Source organism: Synchiropus splendidus, chromosome 2 (assembly GCF_027744825.2).
Source record: "Synchiropus splendidus isolate RoL2022-P1 chromosome 2, RoL_Sspl_1.0, whole genome shotgun sequence".
Classification (NCBI taxonomy): domain Eukaryota; kingdom Metazoa; phylum Chordata; class Actinopteri; order Syngnathiformes; family Callionymidae; genus Synchiropus; species Synchiropus splendidus.
The window spans coordinates 38,963,159-38,989,624 of NC_071335.1; the positions used below are offsets into that span (position 1 = coordinate 38,963,159).

The 26,466-nt window shown below is 41.6% G+C and overlaps 2 protein-coding genes across 2 annotated transcripts; one reads left to right on the forward strand and one right to left on the reverse strand.

Annotated features, from left to right (window-relative positions):
- Positions 1 to 433: 433 nt before the first annotated feature.
- LOC128754678 (protein PAT1 homolog 1-like) lies at positions 434 to 17,169 on the forward strand. The gene is made up of 20 exons (XM_053857478.1): positions 434 to 571; positions 1,485 to 1,590; positions 2,280 to 2,498; positions 3,250 to 3,453; positions 8,587 to 8,702; positions 8,922 to 9,002; positions 9,683 to 9,883; positions 10,029 to 10,130; positions 10,477 to 10,560; positions 11,207 to 11,427; positions 12,022 to 12,166; positions 12,752 to 12,869; positions 13,682 to 13,779; positions 14,082 to 14,141; positions 14,218 to 14,363; positions 14,440 to 14,599; positions 14,916 to 15,041; positions 16,129 to 16,220; positions 16,297 to 16,446; positions 16,952 to 17,169. Exons 1-20 carry the CDS (start codon positions 557 to 559, stop codon positions 16,971 to 16,973), a joined length of 2,466 nt encoding a protein of 821 aa, XP_053713453.1. The 5' UTR covers positions 434 to 556; the 3' UTR covers positions 16,974 to 17,169.
- LOC128754677 (scavenger receptor cysteine-rich type 1 protein M160-like) lies at positions 16,541 to 26,197 on the reverse strand. Its single transcript, XM_053857477.1, has 10 exons — positions 26,068 to 26,197; positions 23,554 to 23,883; positions 23,172 to 23,468; positions 22,094 to 22,390; positions 21,506 to 21,805; positions 20,365 to 20,688; positions 19,984 to 20,283; positions 18,128 to 18,439; positions 17,710 to 18,030; positions 16,541 to 17,368 (listed from the first exon to the last, which is right to left on the reverse strand). Exons 1-10 carry the CDS (start codon positions 26,159 to 26,161, stop codon positions 17,328 to 17,330), a joined length of 2,616 nt encoding a protein of 871 aa, XP_053713452.1. The 5' UTR covers positions 26,162 to 26,197; the 3' UTR covers positions 16,541 to 17,327.
- Between the last annotated feature and the right edge of the window lie 269 nt (positions 26,198 to 26,466).

Below are 26,466 nucleotides of genomic sequence, written 5' to 3' on the forward strand. Positions count from 1 at the left end.
TTCTTGTGGATTGCTGCAACCCCTCTGCAAAGTCAGGGAGTGTTGCTTCTGTGAGTGGGAAACAGCTGTGTGGAGTTAACCAGGTTACAGTGACAATAAAGAAGTCTGACTTGTCTAGGGTTATGAAATTAAGGAAGTACATCATAACTTGCCATTCATCCCTACCAATGTTCTTAATGTTCACACTGAAATGAATATACATTGTCATGTCAAACAAATGCATATGCCACCTGGACATGTTTGGGTGTTGTGTTAGAGAAAAATAAAGATAAAAAGACGCATGTTATATATTTACTTTTAAACGACTAGGAGAAGGTCAAAGATTACTAAAATCTATATGTGTGCGAGGCTAGCTTGGCGACCCCTGTTGGGAATGAAGTGCCGGAAGACAAAGAATATCTTCTGACTTCCCTCCGTTTACGTAAGTGCGTCACGTGTACGTGCTCGTTCGCGTTGGTCTGTCACGCGCGGTCAAGTGATCCGTCTCGGATACTGCGTCACTCGCGCACGGACTCGCTCTCGATGCGTTTCTTTTCTGCCGAAAAGCTGAGGATAGATGTTTCGATTTCAGGTGAGAAACAGTGCTTTGAATCTGATATGTTGGCTGTTTTTGATGGATTTACATATCTCAATACCAAAGCGGTGAATTCCTCTTCTAGTACTAATTCTAATTGCACCCTTTTGTTTATGTAACTGCCAATTTCTTGGAGGCCTGAAGAAGCCGCGCGCTTGCCTGACATGCGTAGCCGGTTGCGGTGGCACCTTCTACCAGTGGTTAATTCTGGCGTTCCTATCAATAATGGGATGGAGTTTTAAATGGTTTCGGTATTTAGAGCCTCTATATTATAATTGTGTTCGAATGACAACGAGCATGACGAAATCAAATGACTACTTTAGCATCGTGGCTAACACTGTTCACACTGTGGTTCATTAGACAGAATGTGGGCACGCGTTCATATAGATCTTTTTAGGAGGGAAAACCCTGATACAAGAATATGTTTATCATGTAATTAACGCGACAACGGCCTTAGTTGTCAAATTAATTGTTGCTAACCTATCTTGTTCAAGTACAACAGCCGTTTTGAACTATTTTTACCAACTGGGTCACGTTGGTTTTCTCACTCTTCCAGACTGACCATGAGTTGCGGAAATCATCAAAATAATAAACAGAGGCACCTCATTAAAAGGTGGCGTTCGTTGCAATCTATTAGTCCAGTGAGAAGTCTTGATTCATCGGTTTCTTTCATCCATACACTAATTGTGTCAGGGTTACTGATGGACATCATTTTGAGAGAATCCTGCTTAAATGTACAACGTGTATAATGGCAGCACTACTTTTCAATTAGTATATTTAAAATTTACGATACATCCTATTTAACTTGACAGCATTCTACTGATACATTTTTAGTCGAGGAAACTCAACTGTAAAACTTTCTGTAATTGCATTGATTCTATTCTTTGTGTACTGCATTGCCTCACCTTAGTCCCCGGATGAAGACTGTACATTGGAAGATGAAGAGGAAGGAGTAGTCGAGGAGGAGGATGAAATTGATCAGCTTAATGATGACACATTTGGAGCGGGAGCTATTGGTAAGCATTGTTTACTGTTTTGGTGGTGAACAACACTAATTCTTTTTTGTCTTTCTTGAACACAGGGTATTTCATTATCATTCACAATTTTTGATTGACATTAATACAATAGTCACTTTATTTAAAAAAAATGAACACACAATATTTACATATTTTTTTGGTTTACCAGTCTGTTCTTTCAAAGCTTGACTGGCTTCATAGAACCACTGTGAAATTAGTTGTACAATGTACATTCAATCCACCAACAGCGTCGTCTTCATCAGCATCATCAAATGTGGAAATTCCTAAATGTGGTTATTGAGAAACTGAAATTTGCGACAATCCCGCCTTTTGTTTTGTTTATGTTCTTTGTACATTTGCAACTTTTTTTCTTTGAGAACTGTATTACAAAAAACATGCACTGTATACGCTTGTACTGAGCAGACACTTGCAAATTCGTCCCAAATACACATGACAGTGGCGAAATTGAAACCGTGATTTTCATAGGACAAAAAGCATCATATATTTTTGCCATGTTGCCTGCTACTATTAGATGGGTTTCTTTTTCATACTAAATTAGTAATGTATAAGCATTGTTTGACTACCAGTGTCACAGAGTTTTTCTTCTCCACAGAATCCTGCTTGTAAATGAGAATACTGAATATTATTTGGGAACTTGTCTGTCATCTTTTTTTATTTTTTACCTGCAGATGATGACTGGCAAGAAGAGCACAAACGTCTCGCTGGACTCGAAGAGCATGATGTATTGGGATCTCTGGGATTGGAGGATATGGGTTTGGGAGAAGAGTCAGCAGTTAAAGGTGCAAGGGGATCTGCATCCGCCTACATAACTCCTGCAGCTGGCCAGGCCTCTCTCCCGCCGTCACTCACTTCATTGAACTCGTCTTTATCAGGATTGTCTCGACCAGGTGGGTGGTTATTTCACAGGAAATGTGAATAATAGTTTCAATATTATGTTATGAAAAAGTCGTAATGAAGTCATTTTTTTTTTGATAATTCAATGTTATTTCAATATTATTCTTCAATTTTGCCAAAAACCAAACCAAACCAAATTACTCCAGAGGCCCTTCGCCGCACAACAGAGCTGGAAAGCTCGATGCGCTGTCGTGGACTGGTCACAAATCGATTTGTGAATTGCAAAACAGTGTCAGCAGTGTAGTGTCGTTAAATCAGACACAGTGAGTCCACAGAGCAGTATCTTCTTTGCTGGAAACATTGCTTAAACTACACCTATTCAATTGGTGAAATGACGATAGGAACGATCGAAGAGAAATGACACGATAGACATTTTTCTAATGTACATACGATTTATATCAAATGTATACCAAAATCAACAGAGTGACTGAAATCTGCTGCTCGTGGAACTCAGCAGTAGCTGTTTTATCTGTTTTTTGTTTCTTTGGTTTCTATGGTTTTTGGTTGGGCATGTGGGCCAGGGACTGAAAGGCAGACAAATGGACAGTGTGGCATCAGTTCTGTGTGGAAAAAGTTAACCTAGTTAAATACATAGTGGTTGCTGGATAAGCATGGAATGCACTGTGTAAGTTTTGCCATTTAATAAAAAAAATTAACATCCATTTTCACAGGTGTTTCGTGGCTGCAACATTTTCTTTTTAAATGAAGTCTCAACCTGTGTAATGGGCATTCATTTACTTACAGATGTTGAAGATCAAAGAAGGGAAGGCGACTTGGCTGAATCTTTGGCCAGACTGGTCCTGGAGGCAGATCCAGCGATTGCTGGCGTTGGGGCTGCAGAGAGACCAGGGCTTTCACCCAATTTCAGACCTACAGTGCTAACACAGCCCTCCCCTGTTCCTCAGCATCGTTCTCTGCAGCAATTGCCCCCTGGGCCTTCCTCTTCAAGTGAGTTGTGATTCTTTATGTCTTGGACTTAATTCTTTCTTGATTCATTATTAAGTGTTATTGTCTCATATAAAGCTGTTGGGCCTTGTCATTAAAAACAAAATCTATAACGCATCAGAATGCTGAAATGCTATGTATTCAGATAAATGCAACCTATGAGACCAAAAGACTGTTTCATTTCTATGTTCTTACACACTTTTTTTACTCCGACAGATCCTCTAATATCCATTTAAATGTTTTTATGGTATTATATGACACTGATTAATTGTTGAGACATTGAGTTTACCCCAGATGACTGCATTTCTCTAAAACATAATGATACTTGCTACACTGTAGCTAAAATACATTGTTTAAAATAAACAAATATGAACCACTTGGGTCTTTTTCATAAAGATTTTAAGGGACACCGGTTTAGGTTGAGCTTCTTGGCTCCCCGAACCTGCAAAGTAACCTTTTTCCCAGGTGGTGACGCTTTAGGTGTAGCTCGTAGGTATTTCCACAGTATTTGACATTTGCGTGGGACAGTTTACAAATGTCTAGACTGGATACAGTGTTAATTTGAGTTTATTTCAGGCAGGGAATCAGTCAAAAGCGAAGTAGATTTGGTAAATTGTCAATGTTCAACGCTGTATACAGACTGTATCCTTAAGATGATTGAATATTTTTGACTTACAAAAAACCCCACTATTTTCCATTATATAATAGGCTAATAATGTAAACAGAATGCTCTAGGTAGTTCGATTGAACGCTTATTGCCAACTACATTTTTTTCCAATTTATTTTTTATTGAAAAAGCATGCCATACAAGTCATGATTCACATTGTCATACTCTTGATCTGCTTTTTCCTTTTTATACTAACTTGAACTTGGGACTTGAACGTTCAGGAATATTTCAGTAGCATTTTACATGCACTGTTGACCTAAATGAAGTCCAGTTTAATTGGTTTATCATATTCTGTCCACTTTGTTGATAGTTCGTGAAATGAGTCTTAATTGCACTGTTTTTTCCATCACATATATCTTGTGCACAATATTGACCCAATCCCCGTTTGTTGGTCTCTCTGGTTTAAGCCACCACCTTGTAATGGCCTTTTTACTTTGAGCCAGGATGGTATACAGCAGTCTTTTGTCGTTCTTATTGAGGCTGTTGAGGGCCATCTTACCCAAGTACAAGGCTTAATATGAAACTGAAATATAACTGAAAAGGTAATATCTAAGTGTAAATGAATCTCTGACCAGTACTTATTATTAACATTACAATTCCACATAACATTAAGGTGATTGGCACCCTCCTTTCCACACCTCCCAACGTGTCTCCTAGTCCTCTATATTTTTTCTGCCAGACATTTTGTCCTGTTGATCTCCACTGTACTTGACAACTGTGTTACCAGTTCTCTTCTGTGATCATAAGCCCGCCTTCTCTCTCCCACTTTTCTTTCACATTTCTTTCACACATTCTTTCATGTATTTGTTCCCCCCTTCACTACTCAAAATAGTGTACCTAAGAAATGTCATTGCCAAAATCATGTTTCTGCTTCAGTCTCTCAAATGTTGGGAATGCCTCCTTGTGGACCAATGAATTACAATTAGTATTTGGATACATGAATCTGTCATCGGATTTATTGGTGTGAACCCTGAGTCGAATGCACCCCATTTGAGAATTTTTGAGGATTCCTCTAAACCAGGGGTTCTTAACCTTTTTGATCTTGGGGCCCATCTTTCCCAGGACAAATGGACCTGGGGGCCATTCAAGTAATGGAACTGATTCATTACTCTTACTCTACTCATTACTCTTCATTTGTGATCAATAAACATATTTAATCTACTTACTGGTAAACAAATTAAAACCTTGTGAAATGACATGAAACCATGTGATCATTTCAGATATATTTGTCATTGAAAAGTCTAGCCAGCAGCAGAACCAGGTGCAAGACATAATCATCAAATGTTCTAAAGGAAAAAAATACACTTGATGCAAACTCTTGGGAAAATTGGATAAAATTCAGAATAAAATAAATATTATAAGACATCTAAATATCTTAAAATAAAATTATTTTATTTAAACTCCAAAGAAGATGTGTAAATGAAATTATCGCCATGAAGTATTCTAATTAATTTTCAAAACTGCTTCAACAGGTGCTTTCATGAACAGTTTCAAGAACTTCTCCTTAGTTGTTAACTATCACAGATTTACAGCTGTCGAGTAAATTCAGTGAAACATTACTGCCACCATACTGAGCATCTTGCGGCCCACGCAGCCCATAGGTATAAAACAAGAAAACTTTTGGCGGCCCTCAAGGAGGCGCTCGCGGCCCAACCATGGGCCCCGGCCCTATGTTTTAGAATGACTGTTGAAACCACAGGATTTGTTTATCTTGTTCCAGGATTTTAAGGTAATGCTGGATATATTTTATTGGTAAAATGTATTTTGCTTTGTTATTTTGGATCTGCAATTACAGCATTAAACCGTACTGTTATCATGATTCCCTCCAACTCTTTCCAACCCACTGTGTAAGTTGGGGAGCATATACACACCAAGGGCCGTGACTGTGCAGTATGATAAACTGTGCAGTATGATAGTAGTCTCTCAAACATAAAAGGTCTCTACCCCCTTTATTTTTTCAAATGCAGTGTTCAGTATTTCACTCTGCGTTTTTTTTTTCCTTTCCATATATATCCTGATACCATTTTGTCCCACGCTGCAAACTGATTTTAGGGCATAATATTGATATAACACACGAGGAAGTGCATCCTTCTTTTGGAATGATGAAGATTACTGCCTCATGCCATGAATGAGGAATGATATTGTTTTCCATTACCCAATTACAGGTTTGAAGATGTTGCAGTTGGTCTCCTGAAGGCTCAGAGCTTTTCATTGTAGCGTTGCTCCCGTCCAGTATTGTGGGGCTTTTCACACTGCGGCTTCTGTCTTGGGTGGCCTGAGTCTGATTCGCCCCATGCTGATCGCCTCAGACGTTGTCCTTTTTTTTTATCTCTCCTCTATTGGCGGCGCTCTGCTCAAAATGGCTGGTTTGTGGCCCAGGAAGCAGATCTAAAAAAAGTTGTCAGCTAGGCGAAATGAGCACAAACCTATTCTTCAGTAACTTCAGATAAACCTGCATCTTCTTCATTGCTGCTTTCCTCATGCAGACAGCTGCAAGATCACAGCAGCTGCAACAGCACTGCAATAGTTGCATCCCCATTATTTATTTATTCAGTTATCAATCGCCTGCACACATGGCGAGTTCCAGACCGCTGTACTCCCGTTCCACAGCACCTGTTCCCCGTAGCTACGTTAGCACACATCAGTGTTGTGGGAGTTTGCAGAGTTGTTTTTGAATGATGTTGTCCGCAGAGACAGCGATCAGATCCTTTACTGCTCTGCATTTATCATGTTTGTGTGGAGTTGCACTGTGCCGCAGTTTCCGGCATCTACAAGGCTCTTCAGGTGGCGTCAAGGCCCAAACCCGCTTGTGTTCACACGTTGGACTTTTGTGCCTAATGTACTTTTTCTTGAGACAGAGTGCGCAGTGTAAAAAGCTGGTTAGTATCTCCGTTGTTGGGCCTTTTGGTCACCTTGCTCCAAGTTGCCCCAAGATGTTTCAGGGAACTGGATAATCTTCACTGCGTAGCCACTTACAGACATGTCCTCTGTCACATCTGCCACCGTGTTGTAAATTTTTATTCCAGTTGTGGTTTTCACTCTGTCTGTCGGGGAAGAGAGTCTGGAACTGAATCTTGTCTTTCAGTATCCTCCGCATTTCTGCATAGTCCTGACGTTTCTTGAGGATAGATGGGGAGATAGTCATGATCCATTGTTATTTGTTTTCCATTCCATGTAAATCCTCTCTTCTCCCACGCCATGGAAAGTAGTCTCTCTTTAGTTTTATAGCCTGAAAACTTGTGATTATTGAGCGTGGTGGAGCCTCACTCAGTGCACTGGGTCCGAGGGCTGTAGCCCCTGACGATGTGTCTCAACAACGGATGTAGTTGTTTTCACCGTCGTTTCGCGAAATGCAATTTTAGTCACACTCTCCAACACTTTAAAAGAACCGAAAACCTCAACACTGTATGCAGGCTTTGGATCAGACATAGCACTGAAGCATCGCTATGATCACGGTCAGAATCGACTGCACTTAATTTCTTTGTTGACCATGGTGTTAAAGCATTATCAAATGAAGAGGAAACGTGTGAGACATGGGTCGAATGGTCAAATTCATTTCCACTTGAACTGCTTCTGTTTGGTCACCTGCCAACCTGCTGCCACTGAAAATGAAATATTGTGTTGCCAGATTTTACTCTGCGCTTCGAGAATGGGGGAGTGGGTTGCCAGGATTTTGTCAGCGGACCAGTAGACTTCATTTCACCTCTGTCTAGCGTGTTTGTATTTTGTGTTTGCGTTGCGTGGTGCATCCCTACTGTATACAGAGTGTTTACGCTGTTCACGCTTCTGGTACATGTAAACGATCATAGTGCACCACTACAGCTTGAATGACAACTGCCATGCCATCAGAAAAATGATCTCTTAAAGATGAACTCACTCTATCAAAAATATTAAAAAGGTGTGGATACGTAGAAACATATGAAAAACATCACATATCATTGAAATGGACATAATTGTGGTGGTTTTCTGCATGTTTTCAATGGAAAAAGTTCTGAAAGAACTGGATGACAAAAATCCAGGGTTGTTATTGTCACCAATTCAATTAATCTCAAAACTCCCCCTGTAACCCCTCTTTGTAATCTAGAACATCTAAAAAGACATTTATATGGCCTGACAGTAATATAATAATCCATAATACAAGTTCATTGGCCTGGTAGAGGCAGAGTAAGTTCGTTCTTCACTCGAGAGATGCTGAGCTGACTGCATTGACTCCTTACAAAGTACCATACCAACTCCTTACAGTACCATTCTAAATATCTGGTGGCAGACCACACAAACACCATACCAAGTGCTATTCTAGTTTGATGCTCTTGCTCAGCATATTATGTCTCAAAAGTATAAGTGCAACACTGCATCCATGACCTTGATCACGAGTTAGTCACAAATAATTCATTTGAAAATGTTACTGTAAATGCCCATGCCTTTATTTCTGTCTGTTCTGATTTGTTGTTTCTCTTGTTGTGCTACAGGCCTTGCTCATGGCCCACCACCCTCCTCTTCACTGCTCACGTTCCAGCAGCAGCAGCAGCAGCAGCAGCAGCAGCAGCAGCACTTATTGCGCCGAGGTCCTGCCGGTGTTGCCCAGGTAAGTTGTCACTGTGCTGTGGTGAATGGGCAGGTGAGCTAGCTATACTGAAATCTCAGTAACTACTGTGCACTGTTATAACTCAGTGATTACTTCATAAACGATTTCATCTTAAGTTCATTGCTAGATAGGAAATTACTGTCGTAATTAATTAATCAGTCTGTAATTGCAGTGTATGTGTGTCTTATTGTGTGGCATGTGTCTGTCTTCATCTTTCAGATGAACTCACACAGCATATGGGAGAACAGTATGGGCTTTGGACCTGTTAGTGTAACCCCGGGCTTAGCTCCAACCATTGAGGTGAGGAGTCACTTTGAAGACTGTATGGTAACCACCTTGATGAGTTTATTTGAAGTTGAGTGAGAGTTCGACCTGCTATTAAACCTGCTGTTAGAGGAAACTGCCAACTCTACTGGTGCTTTCTGAAAGACAGACTGTGATGATCAAGTACCTACAACTGATATTTAGGTTATTTGTCTTGCAGTTTATTTTCACCAAATGAAAACTTGATTCTCTTGTTTATTAATATTTATTTGATATGCACTTCTGTCTTTCTAATAAATAAATCTTTTTTATTATCCCTGTAATATTGAATATTGAAATGGTATTGAGAATTTTCCTCAGTATCAATAGCGAGTTTGCAGTTTTTGTATGATGGCAGCCCCAGAGCATGGGCCAAGTTGCTGCTCTACAGTATGTAAGTACAGAACTGTACAGTTAATATTGATACATGAGGCCCCTGAAATTTGATCTGTTGGACTGAGACTGTCTGACTGAGATTTTTAACATAAATTTGCTTACAACTGACATTTTTTCCCTTTCATACGTTTAAACCCTGGAAATAATAACAGAAAATGCTTGACAATTCCCTTTTAATTAAAGACACTATGATATCAGAATCAGTTCTATATGATACTGTATATTGACACATTTGCCATTTATTGTTGAACTATTCATTGTGTATTGTAATGTAATTGCAGGATAGTCCATTAATGTCAATAATAAAAGAAGTGGGTCTTCCTAAACGGCCTCAACATGGTAGGGGTGATGAGTCCCTGGATCTCTCTGAGAGGGTACCCCCTCCACGCTCAACATCCCCTGTGATTGGCTCTCCTCCTGTTAGGGCAATGCCCATAGGGACGCCTCCAAAACAACCATTGACTCACAACCAAAATCATCAGGTGAGCTTTTTGTTTGTTATATGAAAATTCCTGTTGCTATGCCCACAAACAAATGACTGGCTTGTTGCTGTCTTTTACCGTTGTCTTATTCCATGTGAACCTTACCAACCTTTAAATTAAGTGGATTTTTTTCCCCATTTCCTAGATTCATCATCCAACAGCGATACATGTGCGAGCTCCAGCCCAGCACAGATATCCTCCTCCTTTTTCCGAACGTCTGTCACCGAACGCAATCCTCAATATGGCTGTAAGTGTTTCACACTTTCCTCTGTACTTCAATAAATAACAAAACAGAACATTAGGAATCAGCGTATTTCAGTGTTGTAGTGTAGTTTCCCTTTAATTTAATTGATGTTGCATAACAGTTTATTTATCTTATATGCTCTGTATTCGCCTATATACTAATTAACAAGTTGTCTCTGTGACTTTAAGGATGGAAACATGCATCCCTCCTGGCGCAGTGCAGATATGCATTTTGGAGGGGTTGGGGTCTCATTTGCAATGATACATTTAACACAGCGATTTCTGCTTTCCTCTGCTATGACAATATCAAGTTATTTTTACAATATAAATGTTTTTTTTTTTTTTTTTAGAACACACCACGATGCAGAGGTCTCTTCCCTCCTGTTGGTCCAGTTCTGTCACAACTTCACCGCACTCAGCTCCTCAGTTCTCAGGTTAGCCAATTCTTTGAGACTTAAATATAATATTTTAAAAGTTCTCCAACATCATGTCAACAAAGACATAAAACCTAAAAACCAGAACTAAACAATTGTGAAATTAAACAGAAAGTCAAAGAATATTTAAGTCTTTTTTTTACAGAGACTTTTACAAGTCTCATTTTTACATTTACTTTTAGGATAACTGCACCTATGGCATGGCTAAATCTCAGTGGAACGACTGTTGACAGACTGCTTGTCACTCTTTTTACTGCGTGGCCCGCTGCAATTCAATGTGTCTGCTGAAGCCGCATTAGTGTTCGGGTTGCGTCTGGTCTCTGTAGTTAGTGGAGATGCACAGAACATTGCCTGAATATATTCAGCCGCATAGTGGATAAAAAGGCAACATTCAGCTTCGGTCTGCATACAGTGTTGAAGTTTGGTTCTTTAAAAGTGTTGCAGAGCAAGAATGGAATTGCAGTTGAGTGCGCAACCAAACGATCTAGAGGCTTCAGTTTGTTACGATCAGTCTGTTCTATAATGGGAATAATTTTCTCATATTGCATATTTATGGATTGTTACAGAGCCTTGTCATTGACTCTTGAATAAATCGTATTCACTCAGGGAGAAAGCAATGTCTTTGAATAATAATCAATCTTTTCAGGTGGCGGGTTTTCCCCGGGGTGGTCCAGTGCCTCAGTTGCTATCTGGTGGTGGTGGTTTCAGACAGTTTTTCCCAGGCCCACATGGTCCACAGGGTCACCGGATGGGTCCGCCACTTCCTCATGGGCCCCTTAACCCTCCGCTCCCTATCCGTCATAACACCACCCACCTCCACCCTCAACACCGGCGCATGCTCACGCAACGCATGCAAAGCAGAGGAGGGTGAGTGCAGTGTCATTCCCAGAAGCACCATATTCAACCTTGAGAATCAAATAGTTGGATTTAACCATGACAACTGGATTGTTGGTGACAGCTTTTCAATTACTTATTTGTTTAAGAATAGTGTTGCGTTTTCTTCTGAGAGTTTGCTGGTTTTCCAGGCCAGAGGTTAGGTTTTAAATGGCCTACTAGCAGGGCCTACTATCATTAGTCTCCAGCTTTTTAAGCAGGCGATCAAGCGAAGGCTAGAGGTAGCAGCCCGCTGTTAGCTCTTTTGAACATTGAAGGCCAGCGCCTGTCATACTTGGCATACTTGGTTATGACTCATCGCTTGCTTCCTTGATTTCTAAATTTAAAAAAAATGCTGTGTAGAAGGATATTATTTTTCAATGTGACAAGATTCAGACATCAAAGTTGCATACTGTTTGTAAAAAAAAATAAGAACAAGAACTACCAATATACCAATATGTCAGTTTTCAAAAATCAGTCAAAACTACATTGCAATTGTTATTTCATTAATTTACACCTGACTAATTATTCACGCACTACAGTGACCATCACATATTGTTGTCTGTCATATGCCTAACCATTTTAAAGGGACCGCAACAGGCTTGGAGGTGACAGGCGCAATAGAGATCCATACTGTAACCTGATGACTCAGAAAGAGAAGGAATGGGTGACCAAGATCCAGATGATGCAGCTACAGAGCACTGATCCGTATCTGGATGACTACTACTATCAGGTGAGTTCTTTTATTTACCCCTTCTTGTTTTGGGGTAAATATAGATGTCATGCCAAATACTGGGAACTAAACTATTCCCAGAATCATCAATGAAGAGTTTTGTTATTCTCTAAAAGTAATTTAATCAGTTTTAGTGCTACTTTGCATCCTATGTTGAACTTTGAAGTTACTCCAGATTCACTCTGCTTTCCATCGACTGACTCGGAGTGATCCAGTGCCACTCCATATTAACACTGAACCTAGTTTTGACATGGAAAGAAGTGTTTATTTTAGTTGTTGATTGTATCAGAAAAAGAAAGGAGCAAAAGTTTGGCAGTTTGACGATGCCTCGTTTTCATCAAACACTATGGTAATACCGCCAACCTACCCTACCACCCGGAGAAGATATCGTATAGAATCAAATTTGAATATCTTGAGATAATTGTATCGCTACAGCACTAGTCTTGACACAACTGATGAACAGTCTGTGTTCAAATTTCATCACCATATTGATGCACATGGAAATTGCTCAACTAACTGAATACTGAACTCCATGTATCTTGCTGTTTTTTTGTCCTAGTTATTAATTACTTATTTGTTGTTTAGAATTATTATGAAAAGATGGAGAAACGTCCGGAGCGAGAGAGAGACAGCAGCAAGAAGGAGTACGCCACCAAACTTATAACTCCGCAGGTTGCTAAGATGGAGCACACTTATCGACCAGGTAACAAGTGATCAAAAAAAAAACCTCTGTGGCAGATTTTTGTTCCTTGAACCTCTGGCTGTGGGGGAGGTGTGCATCTGTCTGTATTGTTTATTGTATATATGTTAAACAGTTCTGTTAAGTAATTGATTTAAATTACTGAACACACATACATACTACGTTTGTATTGCTTTCCCTATAGAGACATTGTGAAGTTTCTCATTACTTTCTCATACTTTCCCCACCCTCTCACCCTTACCTTAACCCTCCAGAATCCAGGCTAATCTTAACCAGGACTCTCAACCAAATCTAGTCACCTTGTTATTTTGAAGTATTCATCCTCAAATTGATGTTTGGACCTGTGGGGGCCGGCAAAAGGTGCCCAGGTGGATGGATATTCCTGTCAAGTAATGATGCTTCTTTTGGGATTTTTCTGTTGTAACATGTTGAAACCCATAATAATCATGTTCACTTCCTTCATGCTTAATGCGTTTTCTGCTGTTTCCGCTTCCTTTAAATATGCTTGTTTATCTGAGATTTCATCTTTAACAAAGAGAATTCTGAGAATTCTCAGGCATGGTGGCGCTAAATTAAGCTGTGGCAGTTTGCCACAATCATTTACATGTAGAGGAATCCCTGCATCAAAGAACAAAAACAGAAGTAGTCTCCTTGCACACCATGGTAGTTTGTGTCTGTGCACTCCCTCTTCCCTTGTCAAAAACAGGACACCTTTTAAGGGTGGCTGTGGTGAGAGCAGTCCTAAGGACAAAAAGCTTCTTGTATCTGAAATACAAACTCATTTCTGCCCTGTTCCTGCTTTTCTAACCCAACAGTTCAATTTGCCGGCTCTCTGGGGAAGCTAACAGTCTCCAGTGTGAACAATCCACGCAAGATGATCGACGCTGTGGTGACTAGTCGCACCGACGATGAGGTGTGTGTATTTGGTGTTGTGTAGCCTTGTAAGCATCGTGCTTACAACTTTTGTGTGTTCAACAGTATCCTGTAATCTCAAAAAAGAAATAAGGAAAAGGACCTCTTCAAAGAATGTAGTATAATCAGACCATTTTTTAAAAACTTTTTTTGCATTACTTCTTTACTCAGATTGGTTTAAACATGAAAATTAGCTATAAGGATTTTCAGAAAAAAGAAACTATAACGTTGAAGTTATAGAAACTATAACTTTTGTTTTGCTCTTTTGCCATCTTGTTCTCTTGACGACTTCGTCATCTCCAGGAGAAAAGAGAGAAGCAGGTTTGGAATAAACGGCGGCAGATACTCCACACAGTAGAAAAGGTGAAAAGCGGCACACATGGCTCTGAAGTCTCTGACTTCCTGGAACAAACTTTAATACTTTGTTGCAACCCACCAGATGTACAGTTTGCTGCTGGAGGTTCAGGACTTCGAGAAACGCTTTGTTCATGCAGCTGAGGAGGACAGAGAGGCACTTCTGGAGCAGCACAAAACCAACACCATGCAGCTGATCACTTCCCTTCAGGAAAAGGAGTGGGATGACAGGTAACCACAGGGACGGGGCCTACATTACCCCCAGTCTTGTTTAAAATGATGAAATGTTGTCTTTGCTTTTTATCAGGGTGAATGATGAACAGTGTGTGATGATCATGTCTGTGAGGAAGGGAAAGCGTCTCATTTCGAGACTCCTCCCCTTCCTGCCTGCCCCCCAGGCTGCCGCCGTTGTCATGGCGATTGCCCGCAATCTCCCTGCCTTAGCTAAGAAGGACAAGCAAGATCAGGTAATCTTCGTATTGCTTCCTCAGCACTGAAGGGTGCTTCAATCTTAAATTATGTCTGTATTTTGGTTATTTGGGATCAAACCTGTCACTGTTCATATTCAGCATTTTGTTCAGTAATTAAATCTCATAGTGGTCTTTTGTCACGACGTCAATAAACATAGGCAAAACAAATCATTGAAACCATAGATTTTGTGTCATTTGTCAGAAATGGATCACCATCATTCATTCACACTTCAGTAAATGTTTAGGTGCCTAGGTAATATAGGAAAGCATCATTTCTGGCTCATTGTGAAAAACATGATGGCTGTGCCTGCAGGTCCTGTGCTGGTTAGTGGAGCCTGTGTCCACGGTGATCCATTCTTTGTCTAGTTCGGCTCTCACCGATCTCCTACAGGTGCTTCAGGGGAGTGAGGGTCAACTCTGTGCAGTCCTTCATAACAAGGTGGGTACAAGTACCAACATCGCCCCTTCTGGCCACAGCATTCCACTACATTAATATGTTTGCATATCCATGATGATCTGCTTATATGATGACGCTGTTGGTTCTCTGTCGCGTCAAGATGTTTTAGGTATGAGCATAATCTATGGGATGAGGGTTCAAGGACAATAGGCATCTGGCATCTGAAAGCAGAATTACCACTAAGCCAGTTCAGTCTACACTGACAACTGGCAACCCAGTGGCATTCACAAAAGGGCAATAAAAACAACTCCCTGCAACTATTTTTCTCCCATATTGGGCCAGATTTGTCAGGAGGATTCCATTTTCCTCAGATCTGGTCACCCTAATTTATCTTGACAGTCAATCTGCCAGAATCTGGAAACGCAAGAAAAATCTCAAACTGTAGTTTTCTTGAGATTTTTTTCTGGCCCGCTAGTGCACATAAAGAAACCTGAAACTGACGTGAGTGGGACTGTGTGTGTCTATGCAGTGAATACAGACAATTACGTAGTTCCAGTGGAAAGACAATCAACAGTCTCCTCTCTTCACTCTGTCAAGTAAAAAACACTAGAAAAAAGTAGAATGTACACACTGGAATGATTTCTGAAGTGGTAAATGACTCTTTTTGCTCTCGTTACAATGCAGAAGACGCAAACTCGGCTGATAACTCATGTATAATATTAGCGAAGGTTCAATATGTATCAAATAATGCAGTAGTGTAAAAAGTCAACTAGTCAGCAGCGTCTTCTGTTTTTCAAGCTCATAAATGTCTGGTCTTGTTAGTACTAGTACATTTCGTCACAGCTCACATAACTGTGTTCGTACTAATCAGTTTTATGAGTATGGCAGCTCAGAATTCCAACACCTCAAGAGTTCAGGTTTTAAGTTAGCAGAGCAGCTGCCTGAATGCATTGTCAGTAGGAGGATGAAACATAGTTGGAGAATATTTCATTGGAAAATGCTGCTGGGTGCTCAAGAAATGTTGTATTTCAACACCACAGAGGGGAGGGCATGGGCTGCCTTCATACTTTCAATTGTGGGGGTCAGGATCCTTTTGGGTCTGTTAATCGTGGGTGGTTTGTGTGTCCAGTTTGGCGTGACACTGCTCTATCTGATCCTGAGTGAAGGGGAGAGAATGCAAAGTTCGGACCCAAACTGTCAGCTTATGGATGACAATCGATGGTGAGCGTCTGCTTCCTTCTTACATCGGTGGCACACTGGTCACCTGCCCGTCTTCATTGTTGTTCCTTTTGTCCAGGACTGAGCTGGTGTTTTCTGTGACCAGAGAGCTACTCAGTGTTCCCTCCTCATCTCTGTCAGACCCCCTCTTCGCACCTCCCAACCTTCTCTCCCTCTTCTCCCGATATGTTGATCGACAGAGGTTGGAGTTGTTACAGGCCAAATTACAGTGAGTACCAGCCTGAGTGCACGACTGCTATCACACTCGCACACATCGTGTGTGTAGTTAAAAGAAACAAAACAAAACAGAATCTTTGGTTTTACTATGCTCATTGCTTTCAGACATAATGACAACATATTGTGCACGTATAAAATGATGACAATAAAAACAATACAAAAAATTTATTACAAACTTTCAGACCAATAACAATGTAAAAAATGTCTAGAGACAATTTTGAATAACTAAGGACTAATTGAGCTGGGATACACAAAATAGAAAACATGTTTTAAGATAAGTTTTTAAAAGAAATCACGCAATCTCTTCAGCTAACCACGCGGAGTACTTGATCAGCTGACCTAGGGGACAACGGTGTAGTGGCTCTGCTGTATGGGGAGGAACAAGACCGTTGAGTGGCTTAAAATGAGTGTTTATTTTAATGAATTCTAAAATGCAAGAGAGAAGCCAACGATGAACTGAGTTGAGACCAATACTGGATTTCGTTTTATGTTTTCAGGATCTCGTCTCTGTCCAGGTAGAAGTTACTTCAGATGTCAACTCAAGCTCCACCTGCTGGATACTGACCTTTCTGAGTGTAGTTGTCTGTGTTTGTGTGCGCGCGAGTGTGTGTGTACACGTTCATGAGGATTAAAAACATAAGATCTTCATTTTTAAGTATCTTGTTTACAATTATACCTGTGAACTTTCAAATTAAAAATTATTTCTATTAAATAATGTTGCATCTGCTTGGATGTATGGTTCACCGACACAATACATTTGCATCTTCAATGATGGAATGAATGAACAAATTCATCCCATCAATTCTATTGGACCTGAGCACTGAGGAACAGAACACTCTGTTTGGCATTGTGGACTTCCTCATTCACAGGATTCTACTTTCCAACTTCGGGAATTTGCTGGTCACTTGCTGATCCTGTTGGAACACATGCACATCAGAGAAATTATGAGCAGAAGGAAAACACATATAAAATACAGTATGTATAAACTGTATATATAAATGTTATGTATAGTCTGTATTCACTGCAAGAAATTGCTTATGTGCTGATACACCACTATTCAAGATTTTTTTTGGCTGGTTTTCCACATACCATATTGAGATTGTTTTCCTTCTGTAACAAACTTTCATCGTGGCCCTACTGAAAGCATGTTAAAGTCCTATTCAAAAGAACAGTGCTTCTATATTTGTGTAAAAAAAAAAAAAAAAAGCAAAAAAAAAAACCATGTAACTGCCTATGTTGTATAGAAGTGCCTCACCGGTGCAGACCACTTCGACTCCAGTGGAAGACACCCAGGATTTGACTGACCCACAGTCCAGAAGTGCCGACTCAGATCCCCCACAGTCTGAGAAAAAACGCCATATGCTCTCCTCCTTCTGAAGTTGGACCTCTCTGGTGGAGATGACAGATCCGCAGCGGAGCTGTCGACACACCACAGACGCGTGGGGCTTGTCCCACACAGCGGGTGCTGCGCTCAGAAACCTGGTCTTGTTGTCGTACAGCACCTGCACCAGCCCAGCGCAAGAAGAGTTCCTGTCCTCTCTTGGTGCGCCATTGTCCAGGAATACCTCGGGTACCTCTGGGTTGAGACAAAGGGATAGGGTTCAAGTTCAATGACTGGAGTCTGAATGCCGCTGCTATTAATAACCCCATGATTCTGATCCCACACGACAGACCTTTGACAGTGACGGTGAGTGTCTGGCTTTCAGATGTAAAGTTTTGGTTGTACACAAAGTTGTTATACTGGCAGCTATAGTTGCCGGTATGAGTGAAGTCAGCTGAAGGGAAGTAAAAGGTAGCTGAGTGATTGACAGTTGTCTTCATGTGACTGTGCGACTGGCCAAGGCCACTGAAGACCAGGACAAAGTGACCGCCGGGGAATTGAGTCTTTACTAAGCAGTCGATGCGGAAGCTGTAGCCCCATGTGATCACTGTGTTCTTGGATGCTTTGCTCCACCACACTGTGATGTTGGGCTTGGGCAGGACATCTGTGAACAAAGACAGGGGTCACTATTTAGATAAATACAGCTTGTAGAGGCTGGTTACCTCACAATTACAGAGATTATGAAGATCACAACTTCTTTGGTACCTCACACAACATACTGTATATGAAGACAGAATCTTTTGTTTTGATAAATGGAAGAAATGGTGTCAAAAAATCAGACTATAAAATGTTACAATAGACTGAGCTAGACATAAGGATACACACCATCTGCATGGCGCTGTCTTTCCTTGAGTATGTTGGCGAAAGCTGCTGTGAAGAAGTATGGAGACCTATCTAATTGATTTCATCCCACAGTTTTATATTTAGAATGTACACTCTGACAGTTACTACTACAGTACATCATGCTGCAATTTGGCAGCCTTAAAAATTCTGCGTCAGTCCAAGCCACAGTTAAGAGACTGGACGCATGGTTGTCTGCAGTAGACAAATCTGGCCTACTGGCAGGTTCAGGAGCTGGCCTTCTGCTATGCATCCTCCACCATCCACCATCCATGGTGAGCATGTGGCAACAAGAGTCTTCAGGGGGAAGTGTACAAGAGGAAACTGACCTGAAATAACATCTGGACAGACGTTCATCGTCCAAGCTATCTATAACGTGCTACATTGCATTTCTGTGGGAAGTGTGGCCACCCTAAATGTCCTCTCTGTTCAAGAAATGGCACACTGGATCACATGCTGAGCAGCTGCACAGTGACCCTCAGTAAAGCTTGACTCGCTTGGCGCCATGACTGTGGAGGACAGAGGCCAAGACCATCTCCATTGCAGTAACAAACAAAAACGTGCAGCAGGGTTGTAATCATTTGTGAGTGCTTCAGAGAAGCCGTCAACACTGTCAACATCTGGGAGATCTGAGTTGACTTGGGTTCCCAGAGCAACTATCATCAGTCATTTTGAGATTAGATATGGTTCTAACTTCTTCCATTTCCAAACAAGTTCTCTAACTGGCTTCCTCCAAGAAGGCCAATGAGTAAGTAGTCGGAAAGTAAGGCCAAAGAAAAATGTGTATATTGGGAGAGAGTAGTTGAAGGCAGACCAGGAAGAGAAATCACATATTATGACTTGTAAGCTGCGTCAGAGTGAGTATGTGAAGATTGGGTTGGACATGTATGAGGACATTGAGACAGTGGTGAGTTGTGTTGTAGGAGTGACGGAAGGATTCAAGGTGAGAGTACTACATCAAGGATCAGCTCCCAGCCCCTTCTTGTTTGCTATGATGGACAGACGGACAGACGAGGTTAGGCAGGAGTGACCATGAGCTATGTTTGCAGATGCTATAGTGATCTGTAGTGAGAGTTGGAGGAGACACTGGAGAGGCAGAGGTACAAGCTGGAAAGAAAAATAAGCAGAGCATCATCAAGACAGAACAGATGAGTGAGCGAAAGAGATAGGCAGCAGTGTTAGTGAAGATGAGGGAGTTCAAGTATTCAGAATAAGCCACTCATACAGCTTGATGGATGGGGTTCGAGGAAGATGAAGAGGAGAGTATACACTGAGTCGAAGGGGTGGAGAACACTGAAGTCACTTAACCTGTACAGATGACTTCTACAGTAGAAGATGAGGTCCACTTTGTAGCAGTCCCACAGTCCATGAGCGCATGCTCTGATCCGTCACAGTCGGAATAGAAACGCCACGTAGACAACAACTCCTGCTTGTCTACTCTTCTGGTCGACACAGCATCGCCACACTCCAGTTGCCTGCACACAACTGCCGCTTCTTTCTGACTCCACGAGTGCTGATAGGAGACTGGCATCCAGTCCCCCTCTTGTGTCAGCTCCAACTGTCCAGCGCACCGGCTGTTTCCATCCACCAGCCTCAGGTCGCTGGACTCTGAGCAGGAAAAGACCTTTTAATCTATAATGAACTGGCATTGAAACCAGCGATGCCATGGGCACAACACAGATGCTTTACCTTGGACAGAGAGAGAAAAGGAATTGGCCTCTGAGAAGACGCCCTGCCGAAAGGCAAAAGTATAGTAGCAGGTGAAATACCCCTGGTGGGTTTCATTTGCTCTAGCAAAAAAGAAGGTGGCAGTGTTGTCCACAGCAAGCTCGCTCCACTCTGGCCCTTGATCTTGGACAGCAGCAAGTCTGAGGTGGAAGGAGTGGATGGTGTACCCCGTATTCTGGCTGCAGGACACCAAGAAACGACTCCCTCTCTTCAGAGATGTATACTTCCTTTCTTCCACTGATTCATGTGTGGTTTGAATGGTGACACGAGGTCTGGCAGGTCGCTCTGCAAAGAGGAGGAGAGACATGAAAGTACGTGTGTGCCTGGTTTATCCAATTCTTGAAGAAACACCTTGTGAGGACCTTATGCCTTTGTGGGGACCATTTGGCCCCACAAATCCAAGCCTCAAATTGATGATGAAGACGTCAAAATAACTGGGCTATTATTATTATTGAATTTAAGTTTGTTTCAGAGTCCTGGTTAAGGACTAGCCATTTGTTTTGGATGGTTAGGTTTAGGGTGAGAGGTTGGGGAAAGCATTATGTCCTCACAACTAGGTGTGCACCTCAACATAAGTGGTTCATTCCCACAGTTCAAGCACAGTGGGCATCCCATGAGCCACATCAATGACACTGTACGAGGAAGCAGCGGCACAGTTGAACTGTCTAAGTCTCGGAATGAGGTGAGGTAAATGAGCTCTAAGCTCAAAGCTTATTCAGTCCTCATCCTTCCATGCCATCAAATCTGATTTTTTATCGACTCTGGTTCTATTGTCACCACAAATACAACGTGGCTCATGGAAAAAGAAAATACAACTTCATTTACAACTGGATGGATTTCTCTGTGTTGACTGATGAAATGCATTTAACTTATAGTATATTATCTACTGCCCTGGATGAGTCAAAATTATAATTAAACATACACCCCTTCTTTTCTTTGGGCTGATATCCCAGAAGAAAGAATGCTTGTTCTACTGTTTACCTTGGCATGTACTCAAACTCATAAATGTCACAGACAAAAAACAATCTGATTTGAAAATACACAGTACTGTTTATCACGTCTTCTTCAGTTGTGACTTAGAGGTGACGGACGTCAGACAGACCTTTGCATGTGATGAAGGTGGCCTGACATTCCTGTTGCATGGATTCCATTGGGCTGGAGCGACATTCATCCAAAGTGTTTTCTGTCCCATTACATGTGAAGTCTGGACTCCAGTCTTGATTATCGATCACACCACTGGCCACTTTTGATGTTTCAGCAAACCCACAACCAAGCTCCCAGCAGATGACACTGGCTTCCTCTTTGCTGAACACAGAGTGGCAAACAGGAGACCAGGAAAGGCCACTCCGCACCTCCAGGTTCCCGGCGCACGCTTCTCGCCAACTGGACAGCCTCACATTGTCTGGTAGACACAGATTGAGACTAACAGCTTGGCTTCAAAAAGTCTGGATGTTGGTACTTGTTGGCTTTCATGCAAACAATGTTGGGAACTAACAACTAACTGCTCCCTCCTCAACTCTGTAAATTTACTGTATATCTTAATTGTACTTCCCAAAACAAGACACCACCAGGTAAACAAGTCTGAGTAGGTTTCATGCATCCAGTCTTTTCATTTTAACAACAGAAGAACATAAGCACTGATGGTTAACCAACTCCAGAAGAGTTATAAGAACAAACACTTGTTACGTACCTGAACATGAGACATTCAACAGTGTGTGGGAAAAACCGTTTTCCCAGGTCCAACAAAATGAGTGTCTGCTGTGTGAACATTCTCTGTCCAGTGACCATGAAGGGAGAGAATGTTGAAGATAATGAGCAGATGTGGAGATGTGGGATCCACACTCTAGTTTACGGCAGATTTTTTCAGAATCTTTGGCTGTCAATTTCCTCCAGGGGTCGTCCACGACTCTCCATTCTCCATCCTGCTTTAACTGAATTATACCTTTACATGGGTTGATGCCATCCACCACCCTGAACTTGGTTGATTCTGTAGAAGAAAACCAGAGTTCATACAAGATTTTGGTTTATCTCAACAACAGATAGCAAAGGTTTCACTGGCGATCTGTTCTTTCCTTCCCAGAATTGCAACTTTACCGCAGTGGAGTGGTTTAAATGACCCAAGTACCTTACAAGCTTCTTGTGTTGCATGTAACTTATCTTGGACCAGCTCTTCACCTTTGGCATGAAGGGCATCACACTTTGACTTCAAAAGGATCATGTTCCAATGTGGCAAGTGGACTTGGAGAATGCATGATACCCTGCTGTCCTCTGAGTATCCTGTGGGAGGAGCTCAGGATGTATGGGCTACTGAACTGTTCTGTTGCTGCTTTCGTCAGACCAAGACCTTCATTTCTTGGTGGGACAATTTGCAGCCCAACTTGAGGCAGCCTGGATGAAAGGGTATCACATAGTGACTATGGTCAAGTGGACTTGTATGTCCGACCTCATCGCTGCCATGCGCTTCACTGGCTGTGCTAATAAATCACATGAAATTGTAACCTGCAATGCCATTTAGGGTCGTTGTGCCAAAGACTGAAACTTTTATTGACAGTGTGCAGCCTTCAGTCAGCAAAGTGTCCAGGTTACCACCAAGATGTTGTAGGTGCGTTTCACAATGGGCCGGAGAACACTCCAGTATTCCCTCAAACGAACAGAAGGAAGTTTCTGCGATTGTTGTTCTTTTGAAGCTGTTCCGATTAAGGAAAGAAGCGAATTACATGTGTCTTTTAGTGATGGACCTGATAAGAATATCAAATCGAATTCCTCACCACAATGTAGGTAAGCAGGCGAGGTGCAGCTGGTGTTGACCATGATCTTGCAGTCCTGGTGAAGGCTTTCATTGCCGAAACACTGGAACTGCTGGAACGGTTGAAGGACCTCTGGCTTTTCTATTGATTTAAAAGACTGCGATTGATAAACAGGAGGCCCACAGTCCAGCTCCCGACAGAGTACATCCATTGCACCAGAGTCAAAGCCATAATTGCAGACTGGGGCCCATCCCAGTTCTGTTTTCACATTCAGGTAACCTGAGCAGACTCCTCTTCCATCAGTGAGGCGTAGAGACTCTAGAAACAACAGAAGACCATTACTGCTGATAAATATGTACAAATAACTTGAGCTCAATGTCACTTAATTCCAAAGGTCTTGTACCTGAGCAGATGACATCCATTGCAAACACTGTAGTATTTTTATAATGAACACTTTTGCGTGTGTTTTTTCGGCACTCGGAGAAATTCCTCTCGTTCCCCTGACAGTAAAAACTAATTTGCCATGCCGGTTCTTCATTCCTGTCCATTTTCCTGGCGAAGACTGTATTCACTGAGCCGCAGCCCATCTGTTGGCAGACCACCTTTGCATACTGAACCTTGTAGCCGCTAAAAGCCAAGTTTCTTAAATCCATGTTTCTCCACTTGCCCTGATGCTTCATCTGGATCCAGCCGGAGCAGCGGCCTCCCCCTACCAGTCGACCATCTTGTGGGACTGGACAATGATGGAAGCAAAATAAGCATTGTTAGCAATCCAACCATGGAAGTCGGTCTCAGATAATAACTGATGGCTGCAGGTCTGTCATCATAGGTTAAGGAGGAATACCTTCAATACCTTCAACCGTTCTGTAACGTCCAGTGAGATCCAAGCTGACATTAAATGTTTATACATGACTCATTAAACACTGAACTCAAGTGAAATATGGTGCTCAAATCAATCTATTTTAAGATTGAATAATAATGCGGGAAATACAAAGGACCATGATGCTCAGAAAAGAATGGCTTACTTGAAAACATTGTTGAAGTCATCACATTTAAAACAGCAACATTCATGCAGATGACATAAAGAACTCAAACCCCTCTCCAAAAATCTGCTATCGGGCATAAAAAGTTGGTGTGCCACTCAAACAGTTTGGAAAAATAGAGTGGCACTAGTGTGAGCCTAGAAGCACCTCAGGTTCCTGTCCATATACTCATAAGTGTGTGTCAAACTAGGTGGGGCTCTCAGCTGCTCTCTCTTAAAAAATAATTATTAGAAAGCATGTATGCAAGTATGAAGATGGAGATGTACAAGAGCCTCTGGAGTCAGAGATGAAGACTCAAGGCAACTACAATGGTTAGAATGGATGAAATTAACTGCATTATCTTGGCTTTCAGAGAACGTTTTTGGTCAAACTGATCTGAACATTGTTCTTGATATGATGATGGACATCATTGTTGTTGCCAGGGCAGGCAGTACCGTGAGTAGAGTGGTCGGCCTGTGACTGAGAGGTAGCAGGTTCGAGCCTCGCTCCCAACGTGTCTCATGAGAGCAAGACACTTGCTCCTGGCAGTTCAGGTGGCCAAGTGCTGCTAGTGTATAACTGTATAGGTGACTACCAACTTGATTGCTTTATATGTTATAAATAAGCCTCATTGCAATACTGTATTCTAATAGTTTCAGATGCAACACATTCATTGATTCTTTTGTCACCAAAGTTTCTAGATTCCTGTTGGGTGCGCCAGACCCAACCCCCACCCACAAGCATCTACAGAAGATAACTGCCACTGTAGAAATGAATCCCATAACTGGTCTATATGCTGGTCTCAGCATGTAGAAGAACACTCTGAATCAACTTGCCCATGTCAACAACATGGTAGGAAAATACTTGTGCATGCAAGCCACCAGTGAGGAATTTTCAGTCCCTCGGGCAACATTGTTAGTTGTGAGAGGTTGTGTCTGAAGCTAAAGAAGGTTATCAAGCTACTATTCAGAATTGGGAGAACACATAGAAGAAAAAGTGAAACTGCTATATTATCTATTGAAGACTATAAAATATTGCATTGTTGTTTGGTAGGGGTGGTTATGGGTATCGGCCGAGATTGGTGTCCAGGCTGAAATGGACATCAGAATTTTATTTCCAAGAGCCAGTTAGCTCCGATCCAGTAGCCCAAATATCTCATTGACTTTACAATGGTTCGTCAAACTGGGTTTTAATTGTTTCAATATTTTTGGCACGTTGGACACTTATTTATAGTTTACAGTTAAAGGCTTTAGGTTTTAATACAGTCAAAACAGTTGCTCACAACGTCAGTGGTGAGGTGTCAGGACTAAGCAGTTCACATCCATAAAGTGTGTTAACGTAATGAGTGGCAAGTAGTTTCAGATGTGAAAGCGTGGTGCGGATTGTTTGATTTCTACTTTATTTATTTATGACGCCATGCCAGTGTTTACTTCAGTGAGAGTGACAGTGAGTTCTTCTAATCACAAAGCTGCCGTTTATATATTCCTTTATATTTTACTTTTATTTTTCTGATTTTTTTGTTTTTTAATATGACCTAACCATTCACATAATTGATTCTCATATTAAAAAAAGTGCAAACTTAGCGATTCTATCAACTCAATTACAATTCCAATGTTCAGATGAAGACAACTGTCTGCACATGACACAACTATCACGATTATGATGATGATTGTGATTATCATTGTTGAGAAAATCATTGATTTATTTTCATCCCATTCTGACTAACTTGTAACTTTCCCAGTGACATGGGCCAAGAGTCGCATAAGTCTAGGGACATGCTGTCTCCTAGTTGCTGGAAAAACAGCATGGGGTACCTACCTACCTACCACGTGATGGCACAGCTTCCTGGCGGGGATTCAAGCACCTCCACAAATGCTGGAGGGTCAGATACTCACCATCAAACTGACTTGGAGGTTGTTGAGCTGTGTCCACCCCAGATGTTCCTGTCACCAGGAGACCAACAAACCCGAATACAAAAGAGAGCATCATTAGTGCCGGCTGTTGTTTGCGTCCGTGAATCTGCGAGTAGACGAGGACACTCGACCGCGCCTCTGAGGGCGCTGTTAGAACAGACCGTCACAGCGACGCATAGATACTGAATCTGAAACTGCAGATGCGGCGCCCACGTTTTGGGGCGGAGCCTAACATCTGAAATTAATCTGAAAAATCCTCAGTGATAAATAATATAACCGTTCGTGCGGCGCGGCTTCATGTTAGTTTATTGTTAGTTTAGTTAGTGTTAGTTTATCTTTAAATTCATACATAACGCGCACTACATCCAAAACAAAATGGCT